This window comes from Sturnus vulgaris, chromosome 13 (assembly GCF_052056855.1).
Source record: "Sturnus vulgaris isolate bStuVul1 chromosome 13, bStuVul1.hap1, whole genome shotgun sequence".
Lineage (NCBI taxonomy): Eukaryota > Metazoa > Chordata > Aves > Passeriformes > Sturnidae > Sturnus > Sturnus vulgaris.
Genome location: NC_142255.1, coordinates 12,692,964 through 12,709,443, shown reverse-complemented (window position 1 = coordinate 12,709,443; position 16,480 = coordinate 12,692,964). Strand labels below are relative to the sequence as shown.

The window sequence follows — 16,480 nt, the reverse complement described above, 5'->3', positions numbered from 1 at the left end:
GATGGATGTAGCAGCTAGGCAATTTGCATTCTTGCAACTGTAGCAAAGTTCAAAAAACCTAACAGGTGACAAAAAATATAGCAAAAGGAATATAAAGACATATTGAGATGAAGTGTATGTTTCTGTGGGGACAAATTAGTAGAATGTGTCTCATGCTGCAACAGCGGAAAAACCCTAAACTTATTCTCTAATTTACAAAAACTGCTCTAAGATAAAGGACCAAAGTCTGACTACCAATCCAAATGGCGTTATTCCAAAATTACTGTACAAACAGTCCAAACAGACTTATAATGAGTTTCAGGCAAAACAAGTCTGACATGGACATACATCAGTTCTTACAACTGGTCTCTTGGCACCTCTCTGTAGAGCACAGGAGCTCTTCTGGCACTGCTCTCTGGTGCAGAGAATGAAGCAGCAGCTCCAGAATTTGCCAGCTACCAAAGTGTGTCCTTGCCTTCCCCATCTTCACTGACTGGCACCCAGGTACATCTCAGTGCACTCTACACCTGGAAGTCCTTGCTCCCATCATACCTCAAATTGTGTTTTTACTCTGTGATTTCTGCAACAGACTTGTTAAATTCAATTAACAGCAGCTCACCAGTAGTATAAAAGCTTGTCCAGAGTGCCTGAAATAAGCCCAGTCAACAGAAATTTTTTAGGTTACCTTCAAAAGTCCCTAAATCCCATCAATACACACAATTTTTTGACAAACATTAGAAAACAGCAAACAGTGCTAAATATTAAATGTAAAGAAGATGATTGTATGAAGCAGTGAAATCTCTTGCTAGCTAAAATGTAGACACAGAAAAGATTCTGGATTAGGAAAGAGGTAATGACCGAAAATAAAAGAAACAAACATGGTGAAGCATTCTGGGAAAGTACATTGGCATCCCAAAGCAAATACAGGCCCAAGTTCAATCAAACAGAGTCATAGAAATGTTATGTTCCTTTATGAAGCACTAAAATGCTGGCAAGTGTGTGAGGTGTGGAAGCTGTCTGCATGGTGAATTTCAATCTGGAGTAGTAAATCTTCCCAGGCTGAGGTTTCAAGCACAAGTTCAAGATGAGTTTTCCATTAATAAGATTAAACATTTCTGCAGATGTTTCAAGAAGACATTAAAGTGTTTACAAAAAGAATGCAAATAATGAATGCAAATACACAAAAAGTAAGCTTGTTTAGAAGTAGGAGTTGGGGCATTTTAGGTTAAGAGAAAGGTTATTTGAAGATCAAAACACACACAAAAGTTTGATCTTAATGAACTTGTATCTTCTTAACCCTGTGAAGAATCCAGTGTCTGAGACAGCATTATAAGATCATAATAAAAGTGTGAGAGAATAATGCTGGAAAAGACTGTAATATTCATGCAGGCTGCCAAGAAAGTCCTTTCATTTTCAGTCTAAGGTCTCAGTCCAGAGAGCTGTTCTGCAAAGGCAGGCTCCATATCAGCACTGTGATTCATCCATGCAACACAATTCACAGGATCAAAGATTTCAGAAAATTCTCAGTCTACAGGCACAACCTGAGATGCTGCCAGCTTTTCAGGCAGCAGAAACCAAAGTTCTCAGAGTACATCCCAAACCTGTGAATCCCCATGATTTTCAGTGGCAGCCTAAGCTACCCCCAGCAAACCCCTCTTTCACTGACATTACGCTGGCTGAGACTGTGCTGAGGATGTTCATGGATCAGATCACAAAGATGATTTATCTGGAGGGTTTTCAGTTGGATCAGTGCAGTCGTGTTCCTGCTCTGCTGGCAAAGGGGTCAAAGGGGTGCCATAGGGTAGAGAAAAACAGGCAAGAGAAAGGAGCATGTCTCTACCACGTATAAAACCAAGGTGTAATATTTAATTTCATTCTTGCTATCAGAGTATCTCCTACTGGCCTCCAGGCTACTCCTGCTCAACAATCCCATGATACAGCAAGAAAATACTCACCACCAGCAAGAGCTTCCTCTCTTGCAGTGTCATCATCACTGGGCTGAAGAATATTCCAGGATGTCAATGCAAGTGAAGAAATGTCTTCAGCTGATGATAACTTCAGCATGTCCATGTGATTGCTCTGAGGTTTGTAACGGGGAATGAAACACTCTTTGCCTTGCTTAAAAATGTCCTTAATGATTTCTTCTGTCTGGACTTCATCTGGCATGCTGAGGAAGACTGCAATTCTTTTTGATTCTTGGTATTTGGGATGGTCAATCACCTATATGGGAAATTGACACAATCGGTTTATGAAGTTTTTTGAAAGATCAACTTACTTTAACACAAAACTGGAGCAAAATATTCATTGAAAAGGGTAGAGATACAAACTTTGACACATCATAAACAGAATAAACTGACTTTGTTGCATACTCCAGCATTTCTACCATCAGCAAAATCAAAATAGGCAAATTTTTGCATCTAGTGAACTAAACACTGAGACACACTTTTGGGCCAGCAAAAAACAATTTTGTAGAGAATCTTCCAATCCCCTAAAGATCTGTGCCATACAGTGCAGACATCCTCAAATGCCCAACATCACTGCAAAAAGATACAGCAGGCCAGAACTGCCAGCTTATGCAAGCCATGAGGGTTTAGCATTCCTTTTCTTTCTTTTTACAGGCTGCATCTCTCCTGTGGGCCTAGGAGAAGGGGAAGCACCTCAATGACAATAACTCAAAGGAAAATTAGAGCAGATGACTGCAGAACACAAAGCTTTCCAAGACCAGGCCCCTCTTTCTTTTGTTAACCTGAATCTCTTCCCTCCAGCAAGATGAGATATATGACTTCAAACATCACCTGCTTCTAATAGATGATCTTATTACTGCACATTTTTCAGAGCCTGAAGGAAAGATGGCCTTGCCATTTTTTGCTTTTCATGAGACTCTGTACTGGGCTTATAAAAGGCTGAATATAGGAGGGAAAATAAAAAATGCTTACATGGTGAAAACGTGTTAGCAGACTCATACCTCACTTGTCTCTGCCCATTCCAGACTGAATTCCACATTAAACTTGAAAGGAGGCTTCTAAAAGCTTGTCTTTTCATTCTCTAGCACCTTATATATTTTGTCACTTACATCTGGACAAAACAAATATAAATGTGTCTCAACTCATTTAAATGTGATTTACTCTTATTTTATAAACTTACAAAAATCTGTCAAAAATATCAGACAATTGAGAAACTCTCTAGTATCTAAGAACAGAGATCACCAAATCTCCTGCTCAGTGTTTGTATAACTGCAGGGTAACTCACTCTTCTGAGCTTTAGCCTTTGCCCTGGCCTTGTTTTGAGATACAAATGCCCATATCTGAGCCAAGATCTGGCTCCCACTACATTTTTTTATTTTCTTTCCATCACAACAGTTAAAAAACAGGTGAAATATCCAGAAGATGGGTACAATTTTGTAAGGGCAAAAAAAACTTCAGACTAAATGTTGGTGTACATGTTGCTTGGCCACGGAAACATCTTAACAATTCAAAACTGTATTTTATTTCCTTTTCTATCTGCCTAACCCTACACATGGATTTTTCCACAGGATTAAGCTCTTGAAAGAACAGAATTTCCATGGTAGATTTTGCTGCAAAAAGCAGACTATTTAGTCAAACTGCAGACTCCAGAAAACAGCTGTGGCTCATGTTGAGGGCCTCCAGAGCCAAAACGTCTCATGGTTTGGTGAAGAGAGAAACTGAGACACTGAGACACTTTTAGACAAGGGCTGTGTGCTGTGGGTACCACACAGGTCCCATCTGCTGTGATGTATCCAGTAACATTAATGAGGCTGTATAGGAACAAAAATGAGGTTGAAGATGTAAACCCACATGTGAGCAGGAAGACACAATTTCAGATATTCTCAGAATTGTGCAGATGCTCCTGCTATGACTCGGAGCAGTTTCTGAGAAGACTGAAAAAATTTCCACACTTAACAAATATTATCTTCCCTTTGTTCACCAGCTGATGGCAATTTTTTCAGAATCAGAGCATACAAATAGCATTACTTTAATCATGAACATAAGCATTAAAAAAGAATAATCATCCAGAAGCTAATTAAATACTCGTGGCTAGGTCAGCCTGTGGAGCTATTTCATTTTGATTTTAAAGATTATTTTGAAATGAGATTTTACTACTAAAAATATTACTCAGGTGTTATAAAATAACCTGCTCACTTCTATTAGCTACAAGCACTGATGTATGTTACAAAGCTACATTTCTGGCCTTATATGATTCCAAGTATTTTCTCAGCCTTTTCCAAAATTTCTCCATGCTTGCTGTATTACCCATCCCCCATGAGGAAGCCAACTCTACTTTCTGCCATTTGCACAGAGCCACTCCGTCTCAAGCAAGCTCAGGATTTTCAATTTGTGTCAGATTAAGAAAATGGCAAGATATCATCAATTTATGTCATATTTCCTGATGCCTTCTTTTAAGCAAAACAAAGGCTGTATCTTTTAGTGTGCTCTCACTAGATGAAATGAGTGCTGTGTTGCTGTGTTTATCAGCAGCAGTTAGACAAAGGCTGAGGGCTCCTAAAAATTCAGTACTACAGGGGCTAGGTGCTTAAAAGTTGTCTGAGGACTGAATTTTTAAAGGTGATGCATGCCAGTATTAGCTAAAATTCGAGAGATTTAAGTCTAGGATGTATGATTACTATAATGCATTACCATGAGAGTAGGACACTACATATAGATATGTTTTTAAAAAGCATTCCCAATGAAAAAAAAAAAAGGTTATGTAAATTCCAGTTAAAACTTCCTACCACCTAAAGTTTCTATGCTGCCACATCCCACTCATGAACTGGCTACACATTAGTAGTAAATGAAGTCTATAAATGATTTGAGAGCCTCTGGCAGGAAAATAACCATATAAATGTAGATCATCTAGAAGTACCCGCTGGTGCTGCAAAAAAAATGAGGACTGTGCTCTATTACATGCAGTGACTGCAAAATAAAATTTTATTATGTTTATTAAAATGATAAAATACATCTATATAAAAACTGTGTAATCCAAACACAAACAGGACATTTCAAAAGTACATACCCATATCACTCTGTGCTAGGATACCAGTTAGGCAAGCCCTGCTTGATATCTTTTAGAGCGCAAAAATTATATTAGAAATAAAATTGTGTGGAAGAAACACTGCAGGAAGATACAGAAGGGAGATGACAGGGTGTAAAACAAGAGGCCCGATCAGTCAGTGGCTGGGTTTTGTATGTATGGCTGGGGTGGAATGGCTGAGATAAACACCCGCCACCACCCCGAGGAGCCGTGTTTGGGGTGTGCGGCAGTCTGTCCCCATTGTCCCCAAAAGCCATGGGTGAAGTGTGACCACCCACGGGTGATGTGTCCCCACCGCTCCAGGGCTGAAGTGTCCCCAGAACCCCAAGGGGTGAAGTGTGACCACTGTTCCAGGGGTGAAGTGTGAGCACCCATGGGTGAAGTGTGACCACTGTTCCAGGGAGAAGCGTCCCCAGCATCCCCGGGGGCAAAGGGTGATCACCACGCCACTCCAGGGGTGAAGTGTGACCAAGGCTCCAGGGAGAAGTGTCCCCAGCACGCCAGGGGTGAAGGGTGATCACCACCCCATGGCAGAAGTGTCCCCAGCACCCATGGCAGAAGTGTCCCCAGCACCCAGGGCAGAAGTGTCCCCAGCAGGCCCCGCTGCAGCCGGTGCCGCCGGCAGTTCCTGTCACACCGGCGCCGCCAGCCCCGCTCCCCTCCCTGCAGCGGAACGGGCGAGGGAAGGCTCCGAGGCGGAGCTCACCCCCGCTCGGCGGAGCTCACCCCCGCTCGGCGGCAGGGCCCCTGAGTCACGGTTTCGATCACCGGCAGCGGGGCCTGGAAAGTCCCGGCCGTGCTGCCCGGCTCCGGGCCGTGCCCGGCTACCCGCACCCACCTTGCGCCCGAGCAGGCGGGACTGGCGCTGCTTCTCGGCCGTGCCGAGCTCCCGCAGGCGCTGCCGCAGCTCCGCCCGCAGCTGCTGCTTGGCCGCCCTCAGCGCCGCCGCCATGGCTCGGCCGTGCCCGGCCCGCTCCATGCGGCCCCGAGCGCCGCGCCGGAGCCGGGCAGGGCGGGCCCGGGACCGCCCGCTCTCCGCTCCGAGCCCGCTGGCACCGGCCCCGCCGTGCTGGGGGGCCCCTGCCGACACCAGCGTGCCTTTTTTGTTGTTTGAGGGTTTTTTGGTGGGTTTGGTTTTTGTTTTTGGTTTTTTTTTTTTTCTGGTAGTGGGTGGTTTTTTTCCCCCTTTGCAGATCGCATAGAATTTCCTCTTTAACTTCGCTGCAGGAAGGGAAAATACATTCCGCGGGATGTTTTAGCACCGTCTGCCCATCAGTTTCATATCCCTGTGACACTCTGGGCTCTGGGGAGGGTGTGAAGGACAGCCCTGTTCCTGTGGCTCAGGTCGTCCATCGGTGTCCAGCCCAGAAGCTGTGCCCACAGGGAAAATGTGCCAGCCACATCCCAAAGGACGCCTCTGGGTCCAGCACACATTTAACTGCTCAGGGAAGGGTGGAACCATCCCTGCAAGAGTTAAAGAAATTACTGGATGTGGCACTTAGTGCCGTGGTCCACTTGACAAGGTGGTGGTGACCAGTCAAAGGTTGGACTCAACGACTCCAGAGGTTTTTTCCAACCTGGCTGATTCTGTGATTTGATACAGACATTTCTATAGGAGAACAGCTGTTTTCATAAATCTCTTCCATGTGGCTTTTGATGACATCGCAGTTTAGCTGCTGTGTGCATCATGAAGACATCAGCTGTCACACGGTGCAGTTCTTTGACCTCACCTTTTGCTCTAGAAGCAGCACTTTGTTCTCCCCTGGCAGATCCAAGGATCCCTTAAACAGTGGTGCCCCAGGACCTGGGTAACTTCGTGACATCTACACTATCTTATAAAACTTAGCTAATAGCCCTGCTGTTTTCAGGTGTTTTACTATGCTTAGAATTGGGGTGGTACATGTCATCACTGCTTTTCTTGCTCTGCACTGAAAAAAGGAGGTTTTGTCCTGACGAAGTTAACCTGGAGCCCACTGGACCATTAATGATCCAGGCTTCTTTTGTTTAAACCCTGCCCTTACCACGAAGGCAAGTTCTAAAATTATTGTATCACCTACATCTTGAAAAGACACAGTCGCCCTTTACATTTAACTAAAAAAATTGTATTTCTGAGTATAAAGTAGGTTACTAGATCAGTGTAAAAGGAAGTGGATGCGGTATTAATAGATTGATGTTAGCCACTAAAATACGTGCTTGCAGTAGTGCTCTAAAAGGAACTGAGTAAGAATTACTGTTCTTACCATGAAGACTTAGGCTAATAGAGACATATATGTCATGTCTTAAAATGTCATTTCTGATGATGCTGCCATAGGTGTTCTGGAGGTGGGCATTTGCCTTTAGCTGTCCCTTGCCTTCTGAATGCTGCCATCTTCAACAGCAACAAAGTTTACTTCACAAATCCTGCCTGCATGCTAAATAACGTTTCTTGTTTTTCACTGAGGAGGGAGAAATACACGTTCTAACAAACATTATCATCTGTTTGTGTTCTATGGTTAAACCCACCAGGTTAAGCCATGGAATCACAGAGCAACCCAGGCTGGAAGGGACATTGAAAGCTCGTGTGGTCCAATCTTTCCTGGAAAAGGGAGCCTAGATGAAACTGTCTAGTGCCCTGTTTAGTTGTATCCTGAAAACTGCCAGGGAGGGGGACTCAACCACATCCCTGGGCAGGTTGTTCCAGTAAAAGATGTCCCTACTGCAAAAAAAAAGTCTTGTGCTGAGATGAAAGATGGAGAGCCCATGGCCAGCAGAGGCTGATTTGTTCCCTCAGTGTCACAAAGCTGGGTATTTTAGAGGCTCTGTCTCAGAGAACAGTGGTGGTGTGTGTCACAGGCAGCTGCTGGCTCAGTTTGGTTCACCTCCCAACACGTCTAAAAAAAGAAAGGTGTTTAGACCCAGCCTTAGTTCCCTAATGGAAAGTCAGTACAGCTGAAGAAAACCCTTCTAGAATGAATTCTTGAAGAACTACTTAGCCTTTGAAAGCAAATGGAATTTGAGTAAAAACATGATTTGCCCCAGACTGTAAAAGCCTGTAAGTCTCTTACATCACTCTCCTAATTAGCTAAGTTTTACAATGCATCCCAAAACACAAATTACTGTCATTAGAGCTGATCCAGTTCCTTTATTTTGCCACAAGATACCTGTTTCTTATACAAGCTACCAGATAGTACCTATCTGAAAATGGAAATTAAAGTCTTGACATCCATGGTCACCAGGTCAAACCCATAAACTACTTAGATTTTCCAGCAGCATTGTGATAGCTCTCCTAAGATTATCTTAGTCAGGCAGATCTTTTCCCATGCTACAGCTTTTCTGGAAAAAATGAGACCAGTTATACGTTTAAAATATGTATTTTAATACATTTTCTTAAAATATTAGTGTATTTACAAAAATTTCTCATTTAAAAAATATTTTGTACTTGCCTATTTTTAAACATCTAGTTTAAAAAACATTCAGCCAGCTGACTACATCACACAAAAGTGAAAGAACATTCATTGTAGATGTGAGCAATTAAAAAAATACAGCACAAAAACACATACCATTGCATTAACAGTAAGTGAGTGCACATTTTTAAGTTGCTAGCTTCCACAAATAGTTCTTCCCAAAGAAATTGCTTAGTCTGTGTCAGTAACTTCTATCCACTTCTGTGTTGGAGTTCCCTTTTTTTTTTTCTTCACAAAAATTCCCCCCTTTTTCTTATATAGAGGTTGCAATAAAATGCATTACAGTAGTTTTTCATTTACAAAACAAATGACATAAAAACTTATTTCTTAACCCATTGGATTGTATTTCACTAAGACAATGTCCTTTCATGGAGATGCAAGAGAGATTCAGGAGCTGTCTGGATGTGGAGAATGATCTCAAAGCAATTCTGCCTGGCAAGGTGGACTTGAATTGCTGCAAGATGTTGTGCAGATTCCCCTTCGGAAGGATCTCAACTTCAGATTTGGTAATTAGGATAGCATATTAAACATTGTATTTAGACAAAATAAATACAAATAAATTAAACACAAATTATGGAAGGAAATTATTCTCTTGTTAATATTGCTTGGAGGAAGGTTGAGAGATGAAGCTTGTGGCAATATCTAGATTACAGATGAATGGCAGATCCTTTTACTTCAGTAGTACTCTCTCAACAAGGAAACAACAGCTATGAGCAGGGCTGTAATTTTGGAGAAAGACAGTAGTGATCTTCTTTCAAACTTTGTTAGGAAGCCATTTTCCTGTGGAAAAGAACATGCACACTTAGGGACAGCTTAAAAACGACATGTGGAGAAACCACACCGCTGTCTGTGTCAGATTAAAGGTGCTGCAGCACTGTGCAGTGAGGGACAGCTTCTCAGAGCTCTGCCTCCAAAAGATGAATAGGGCTTTAAAAACAGTAGCTGAAAATAGCTGCACCTTGCTGAATGTTTGTTTCATCTCCAAGTCAAGACCATGCCCTCTCTGTGTAAATAGAAAACAAACATGAACTCTATCATCTGAGCCCACATCTTCCAGGAAGGTACAAGTACTATGATTCTGATGTAGTAATACACTCAGAAATATATTCCTTTAAGCTTCCTTATTCTGCTATGATGAGCCACCTATTATGACAGAATGTTGCCAGGAGTTGATACTTCTCTGAAATAAAATTGACTCTATTTGAAAGAGATGGAAAGAGAAGCCTTTATAATAAATCCCATGCATCAAGGGGCCATGAGTCACTATCACCTTTTTTTTTGCTGCTACAGACAGAGAAGGATTAAAACAAGCAGAAAGGAAAAAAAAAAAGGAAAAGCAAGACACTAGAAAATAAATCAGGGGGAAAAAAGTAGTAGGAAATATGAGAGAAGTGGGATGAGAGGGGGTGGAAATAGAAAGTAAAATCTACATATAAGTAAAGGAAAAAAGTACCAAGGAAATAACTGACACTGGTGTCATTGATTCTCAGTTCCTTCTCAGTTCCCCTTACCAAAAAAAAAAAAAAAAAAAAAAAAAAAAAAAAAAAAAAAGTATTGGCTTGATGAAACTTTGCAAAGCAAAAGCAACTTTCTCTACTTTCCCTTCACTGGCAGAATGGGAATTTCAGCAGCTTGGCAAAACAGTCCACTTAGTAACAAATATTTTTCTGTGCATTGACTATTCATAGATAGAAGTTCTAGGATTATCTCAGTCCAAACAGAAAAGATTTAATGCTAGTTGTACTTACCTGTACATTTGTTGTAAGTAAAACTGATTTGGGGGATTAAATAATGGCTTTGTTGAAATCTACAGCAAAAGTGCTGGCTTCATTTGTGAGGATCACACCTGTGTATTCTTTCCTTACCTTGAACTTAAGCATTTTTCGACCAAGTCCTCTATGAAAGCAAAATTGCTGTGCTAACCTTAGGATGCCACTTAAATTTAGATTTAATAATGGAAATTTCAGGGTATGTGTACTTTAACATGCTTTGAGTGGGAGGCTGGTCCAAATTATTTTCTAAGGTCATTCTCAACCTGAATTGTGGTATGATCCTGTTATTCAAAACTGGGAAGTGCCTTTTAAAAATAAAGTTGTCTTTTACCACTGTTCTGTTTAAAGCAGAAGCAAAGCTCTTTCACAGTCTCAATGGGACATTCCAGACACCAAATATTAAACCACCAAATGAAACCCTGAATAAAATGGTTTTGACAGTGTCTATAGCAATAATTAATGAAATCTCCTAATCTAGACTTTGGTGGGAAATGAGAAACTCACCCAGCCACCATTCGCATCAATCCATTCGGATTTGTTGTTGATGATGTACTCTGTGATGAAATAAGAGATCTCCTCCTTCTCCTCTGCAGTCAGCTGAACCCCATGCTCTTGAAGCTTCTTGGTGAGAAGACCTCCAAACGTAAATATGGTCATAATTCGTCCCCAGTTAGTATTTCCATCAGCAAACTTTTCATCCATGACTCCCTTGAAAATTCTCTTGGCAGCAGCTACAGAGGTGATGTCAATCCTGTCCAGGAGTGGCCTGAGAGCCTCCTCGGTTTGGTCTTGCAGGGAAGATGCTGTGGTTCGCAGGACATGAGCAACCCTGGTCTGGGCTGGTCCGAGGTGTGATTCCTGGAGCACATATTGCAGATAATCCTGAGCTAAGTAATAAACGTAATAGAACTCAGCAGTTTCCATTCAATACAAAATGCAGACAGCAGTTCACTGCTCTTGATCAGGGTCAGCAGTGAGCAGCCACAGGACATGCACACGGTTTTGTTTCGTCTGGTTTTGATGGAATCTTTCTGGTTTTACCACAGAATTTCCTGTAAAAGGCAGTGACTTAATGGTATGCGTTGGGGAATATGTCACAGAGGAAATGAAAGAAAAAGTATGTCTACTTTTATGTCTTGAGTGATTTATTTCTCCAGAGTGATTCCGCAGCTAAAATCGACCAGATTTTACCACATTCTTTAGCAGAGTAAATTGGCATTTTCTAGGGACTTTTGCTACGTACCACTAGCAAAGGTTTGGCATTTGGCTTGCAAAATTCCAAGAATGGTGTGTGCTAGCAAAGGTTAGGCATTTGGCTTGAAAAAACATGCCCAAGTATTTCATGCTGCTGGAGATGCAGCCCCCCCCGCACCCCCAGTCCACTCTCCTCACTGCCGGGGTTAAGGCTGTAATTGCAGGTTTATGGGTTATTTCTGGTCACAACTTTGTGAAGAAACTGGTAGATATTCCTAACAGGATGGAGGAATGGATAACCTTTCTTCAGCACTCAGGGAGTTTTACAGAATTACAAAAAGTGGGAGCACAACAGTGGTACAATTATGGATGGACAAAGGGGAAAGTCAGCTTTATAGCATTATCCCTGTTCCAGACTTCCCCACATTCTCTCTGAGTGCTCTTCAAGGTCACTCTTTGAAGATTTGAATGAGAAGCTTCAAAGATTTCTTTTGCCCATAACATCTTTACAGCCCATGCTGTGAAAGATGTTCTAAGTATGAAAGACAATGCTAATGCAGGCAGCATGTCAGAACATGGGATGGAAAGTACAAGGACAGTGATGTGTGATACCACCTGGATCTTTCAGAACAGGTAACAAAGAAGTATCATTATTCCTATAACTGCTCTTAGATTCAAATTTTCTGCCAACCTATTATTTTTGGGAGAAGAGGCAGGGGTATTTAGCCAGCTTTTTCCTTATAAACATCTTCTCCTGAGGCAATCTGATGTTGCTGAGGGGTCAGGATGTGTTTGCAGAGAAATTCACCACCTTGCAAAGGCTTCAAAGAGCAGCAAGCACTTTGATGTCTGGAGACCCCTCTCTTTCTCCATCTTTATCCCTCTGCTTCTTACCCACTTTTCTTCCACTGCTCTTCCTTCTTTGAAAGCAAAAGGCACTCCCAGCACCCCACACCAACTGCTTTTCTTTGCCCCAGGAGTGGCTGTGAGCCTGTTTCCAGTCCTGGGCACTCCCTGGTGCTCAGACCTATGGAAGAGGAGCAGAGCTGCAGTCTCAGATGTCAGCACAGCACTGGCACCTGATTACACTGGGGAAAGCGTGTGTGGACTGAAACAGCTCTGGTGTCAGCACACTGCTAACCCTAGCCAGCCCCCTAGAATGCGTGTGCTGCTGCTCTGACATCACAGTTTTTGCAGAAACCCATTGAGTAGACCAAGGTAATTTCCATTTCCTGCTCAGTTTTTTTTCTGTATGTGGTGAGTCTGGCCGAGAGTGACACAGTAATCTTCCATCATAGCAGGGCTTGAAACCTCGAGCTGGAGCCAGCACAGCACAGCATCCAGCTCTTCAGGATTATTCCCCTCACTTTCCCTTGGAAACAAAGAGAGAGAGGGCTTGGTATTATGTTCACCTTTGGGAGAGAAAGTGTTTCAGAGGGCAGTGTGAGCTAGTGAACTCCAATGTTAGATGTTACCCCCAGGAAGGATGAGATGCCAGGATTGGGAATGGGCTGGATATGGGAAGCTGGATGTCCCCCCTTTCATACACTCATGTTCTTACTAAAGCTTATTTTGAAAGTTCAGAGGTGTTTCCTATCCAGTACCTGTAGCTACTGCTTTGGCAGAGCTGTCAGGCTGACTTTGCCTTTGTAATGTTCTGTGATTTCAGCAAAATATTATAATTTTATGAGGAATGCAAAAGAGAAAAAAAAAAAGAAAAAGAAAAAGGGGTGTAACAGTCCCTAACTCTTTCCAGCTGGACAGGAATTTCTGGTGCAGAGGGAAGTCATTGTTCACCCAGCCAGCTCCCGTCCTGTGAGATGTAGACAGGGCTGAGAGAGGTACTACAGCAGACATCACAATAATACTCTTCCTATATAGCACAGTCTGTGAAACTATAGATCACTTCTGAATTTCTTAGCAATTAATTAATGAAAAGTTTTTTGTATTCTCTGAGAATATAAATTATATTACATTATATTTTATTATATTACATTAATTATATTTTTTATATTTTATTATAGCAACAAGTAGTAGTTGAATATGAGAACAGTGAACAATACCTAAGGCAACCAGTCTTGTTTTCTTCATCATTGACAGTAGCAGAGCACAGGCAGATAGAGCTATTTCTTCATTAGTGGAGCATTTAGGATTCTGAGGAGAGTAATGAAATAAGACTATGAATATGTCACCATTATTGGAAGAAATCAGTGTTAATACCTTGGCAATTTCGGCGAAAATGCTTCTACTTACAGCCTCTTGATTTCTGAAAGGGCTGTGAGGTGAAGCTGAGGGCTCAGCTCGCAGGATAGGGTGGCAGCTCTGAGCAGAGATCTCGAGCAGCCAGCTGTGACACTGTGACCAGAGCTCAGGATGGGGCTGTTGGAAATGTCACAGCTCTCTCTCCTGCAATGTTTTCCATAGAGTGCAGTGTGCAGTTCCAAGTGTTGGATGTTCAGTGACACCTGATGTGTCTATACACACAAGTTGATAATAGTCAACTCTGAACACTCCAAGAAATCAGCTTTGGGATCTCTTGCATCATGCCACTCTAATGCTTTAATTCTCATTTTCTGCGTTAGGCAGTGTCTTGCTTGCTTCTAGCAGACTTTATTCTCATTTTGTAGTTGTAAATGAATACCTCTGAATTAATGAAACTCTACTTTGTTTCCTACCTGCTCTGTCTCCCCAGTGCTGCATAGACTGTGTTCTCATACACTGCACTGCTTCTTTCTTGTTTTCCTCTCTGCTGGATATACTTTAAGTGTTAATTGTTAATAAAAGGCTTGAAACAGAAACCAGCTTGACAGGGAAGCTCAAATGCAAACCCTCCCCTCGCTACTTGGCAATTGGAAGGTGCTTCAGATACTTTGATTTAAATCTATGCTCTGTGGATTTGAATCCACACCCTACTCTAACCTGAAAAGGCTTATTTTTCCAGAACAGATGGGGACTGAGTTGACAGACCCTCATAAAACTGACTTGTGAGAGACGATGTTATCTCATCGCGTTCGAGACAAAACCAAGCCAAATAACAAAAGCTTTGCTGAGCTATCTGTGCTGCATCTGCCTTGCCAGAGTTGTTCCAGTTCCAGGTGATTGTAGGAACTGTGATTTTTTTTTTTTTTTGGTCTGGAAGAACAGTCCAAGGCCTTAAGAAAGCGATTGAAGATTTTTTTTTTCCCCTCTCCTTTTCCTCTCTTTTTGAGGGTCACACCGGGGTGGGTTTTTTGTTTGTTTGGGGGGGGGGGGGGGGGTGTAATTTTTTTTTTTTCTTTTTTTTTTTTTTTTTTTTTTGGCGTGGTATTGGATTTCATGGCGAAAGAGCAGCTCGGTTCACTTGTAGCTTTGCAGCTGTCCTGCACAGCCGTGGTGCGAGAGCCGGGCAGGTTCGGTGGTTTTCATTTGCCGCGGATGCTGCGCTGGGGCAGCTTGCCCAGTGGAGTGCTGACATCTAGTCGCAGCCGGGGGAGCTGCGCCGCACATCCCTGCTTTGGGGCTCTGGGGCTCTCTGTGCAGCAAATCCCGTGGGATTGGGATGCACCCCGCTAATGAGATGAGTTAATAAGTGATGATGTGTTTCCAAAGCCCCCGGCTGCAGCCAGAGCAGCGTGGGCAGCAGAGCGAGGGAGGGATTGTCCCTCCAGGCTCTGGGTCCCCACTGTGTCCACTGTGCTCTGGGACAGTGCTGTGCCCATCTCTGGGGTCCTCGGCACGGGAAAGACATGGATCTGCTGGATCAGGGCCAGAGGAGGCCCCTAGGTTGATTAAATGGATGGATCATCTTTCCTATGAGGAGAGGCTGAGAATTGGGATTGTTCATCCTGGAAAAGAGAAGGCTTCGGGCTGACCTAATTGCAGAGCCTAAGGGGTGCCTTCAGGAAGGATGGAGGGACATTATTTACAGGGCATGGATGACAGGACAATGGGGAATGGCTTCAAACTGAAAGAGAGTAGGTGTAGATTAGATATTAGGAAAAAATCTTTACTGTGAGGGTGGTGAGGCACTGGAAGAAGTTGTCCAGAGAAGTTGTGGCTGCTCCAGCCCTGGAAGTGTTGGAGGCCAGGTTGGGTGGGGCTCTGAGCAGCGTGGTCTAGTAGAAGGTGCTCTTGCCAACAGCACAGGGGTTGGGACTAGGTGATCTTTAAGGTTCTTTCCATCCCAGACCATTCAGATTCTCTGATTCTGTGAATTCTCCCAGCCAGGAAGCACCAAAGCCTCCTGGAAAGGTCATCTCCATAAATTATGGGAGCAGTCAACTTTAAAACATTTAAGACCATCTCCTAATGTTTCTAGGATGGAGACAAAATATTGGGATCCTGGATCTCCAATTCTGTGGCAATTGAAAGAGAGACTTTGACCCCACTGGCAGTCTGTGTTTCAGACATGCAATGAAGGCAAGCTCCAGAAAGGATGGGAGGATGCAGCTGGTTTTGCATCCTCTGGGCCAGCTAAGGCATTCTGGGCTAATTGGAAAGCCAAAGTGGTCCCCAGCATAAACTAAAGCAAATAACTACTCCAGCTCACTGTTGAGCTGTGGTGCCATCTGAAATGACTGAGGGCTGAGCAACTTGGCATAAGCTGTCCTGCTCCCAAAATACCACAAAGGAAAGGCTGAGAGGATGGATCAAATGCAGTTGCACACCATGGTGCTTCTCAAACATGAGAAAGTGGTCATTCAACTTGCCCTTATGACTCCTCTGTAGCACTCCAGAGACCCGAGGGAACTGTAGGAATGGCCAGCTTTGGCTGTGTTACTCAGGATTCAGCTGCTGCTTCGTCACTTCCCCAGTAACTCATCTCAAGTCAGAGCTTGTTTTCTTCTGAATCCTCCGTTCTGTCATCACTGTAAGCCAAGGAGCAGCCAAACATACTTCTCCACTGTGCATGTGTCATGTGTCATCACGTGCATGTGTGCAGACACATGCTCTACATTCTCATAAGCCTTTCCAAATGTTTATCTTGGATTAAGAGAATTTGAACACGTAGTCATCGTTGTCAGCAGTGAGCCACAGAAATGTAAAGGTCCCTAAGCTTCCCAG

At 43.0% G+C, this 16,480-nt stretch overlaps 2 protein-coding genes across 4 annotated transcripts in view; both read right to left on the bottom strand.

The window, feature by feature from the left end:
• Positions 1-6,045, bottom strand: part of MTHFS (methenyltetrahydrofolate synthetase) — a 76,953-nt gene extending 70,908 nt beyond the window's left edge. For all 3 annotated transcript variants that reach the window (XM_088172601.1, XM_088172600.1, XM_014886329.2), the window contains exons 1-2: positions 5,867-6,045; positions 1,935-2,199 (exon numbers count right to left, since the gene is read on the bottom strand). In XM_088172601.1, coding sequence (XP_088028727.1) covers positions 1,935-2,199; positions 5,867-6,007 — 406 coding nt within the window. In that variant the 5' untranslated portion in view covers positions 6,008-6,045. The remainder of the gene's footprint in view (positions 1-1,934; positions 2,200-5,866) is intronic.
• A 2,317-nt stretch (positions 6,046-8,362) lies between these two features.
• On the bottom strand, positions 8,363-11,285 carry BCL2A1 (BCL2 related protein A1). The gene is made up of 2 exons (XM_014886350.2): positions 10,748-11,285; positions 8,363-9,251 (listed from the first exon to the last, which is right to left on the bottom strand). The coding sequence occupies exons 1-2, from the start codon at positions 11,165-11,167 to the stop codon at positions 9,147-9,149; spliced, it is 525 nt and encodes a 174-aa protein (XP_014741836.1). The 5' UTR covers positions 11,168-11,285; the 3' UTR covers positions 8,363-9,146.
• Between the last annotated feature and the right edge of the window lie 5,195 nt (positions 11,286-16,480).

Coding starts and splice junctions, on each gene's coding strand:
- BCL2A1 (XM_014886350.2), bottom strand. CDS start 11,167: ATGGAAACTGCTGAGTTCTATTACGTTTATTACTTAGCTCAGGATTAT. Junction 9,252..10,747: donor TTGATGCGAATGGTGGCTGG/GTGAGTTTCTCA, acceptor TCTTTTCCACAG/GAAAATGGCTTCCTAACAAA.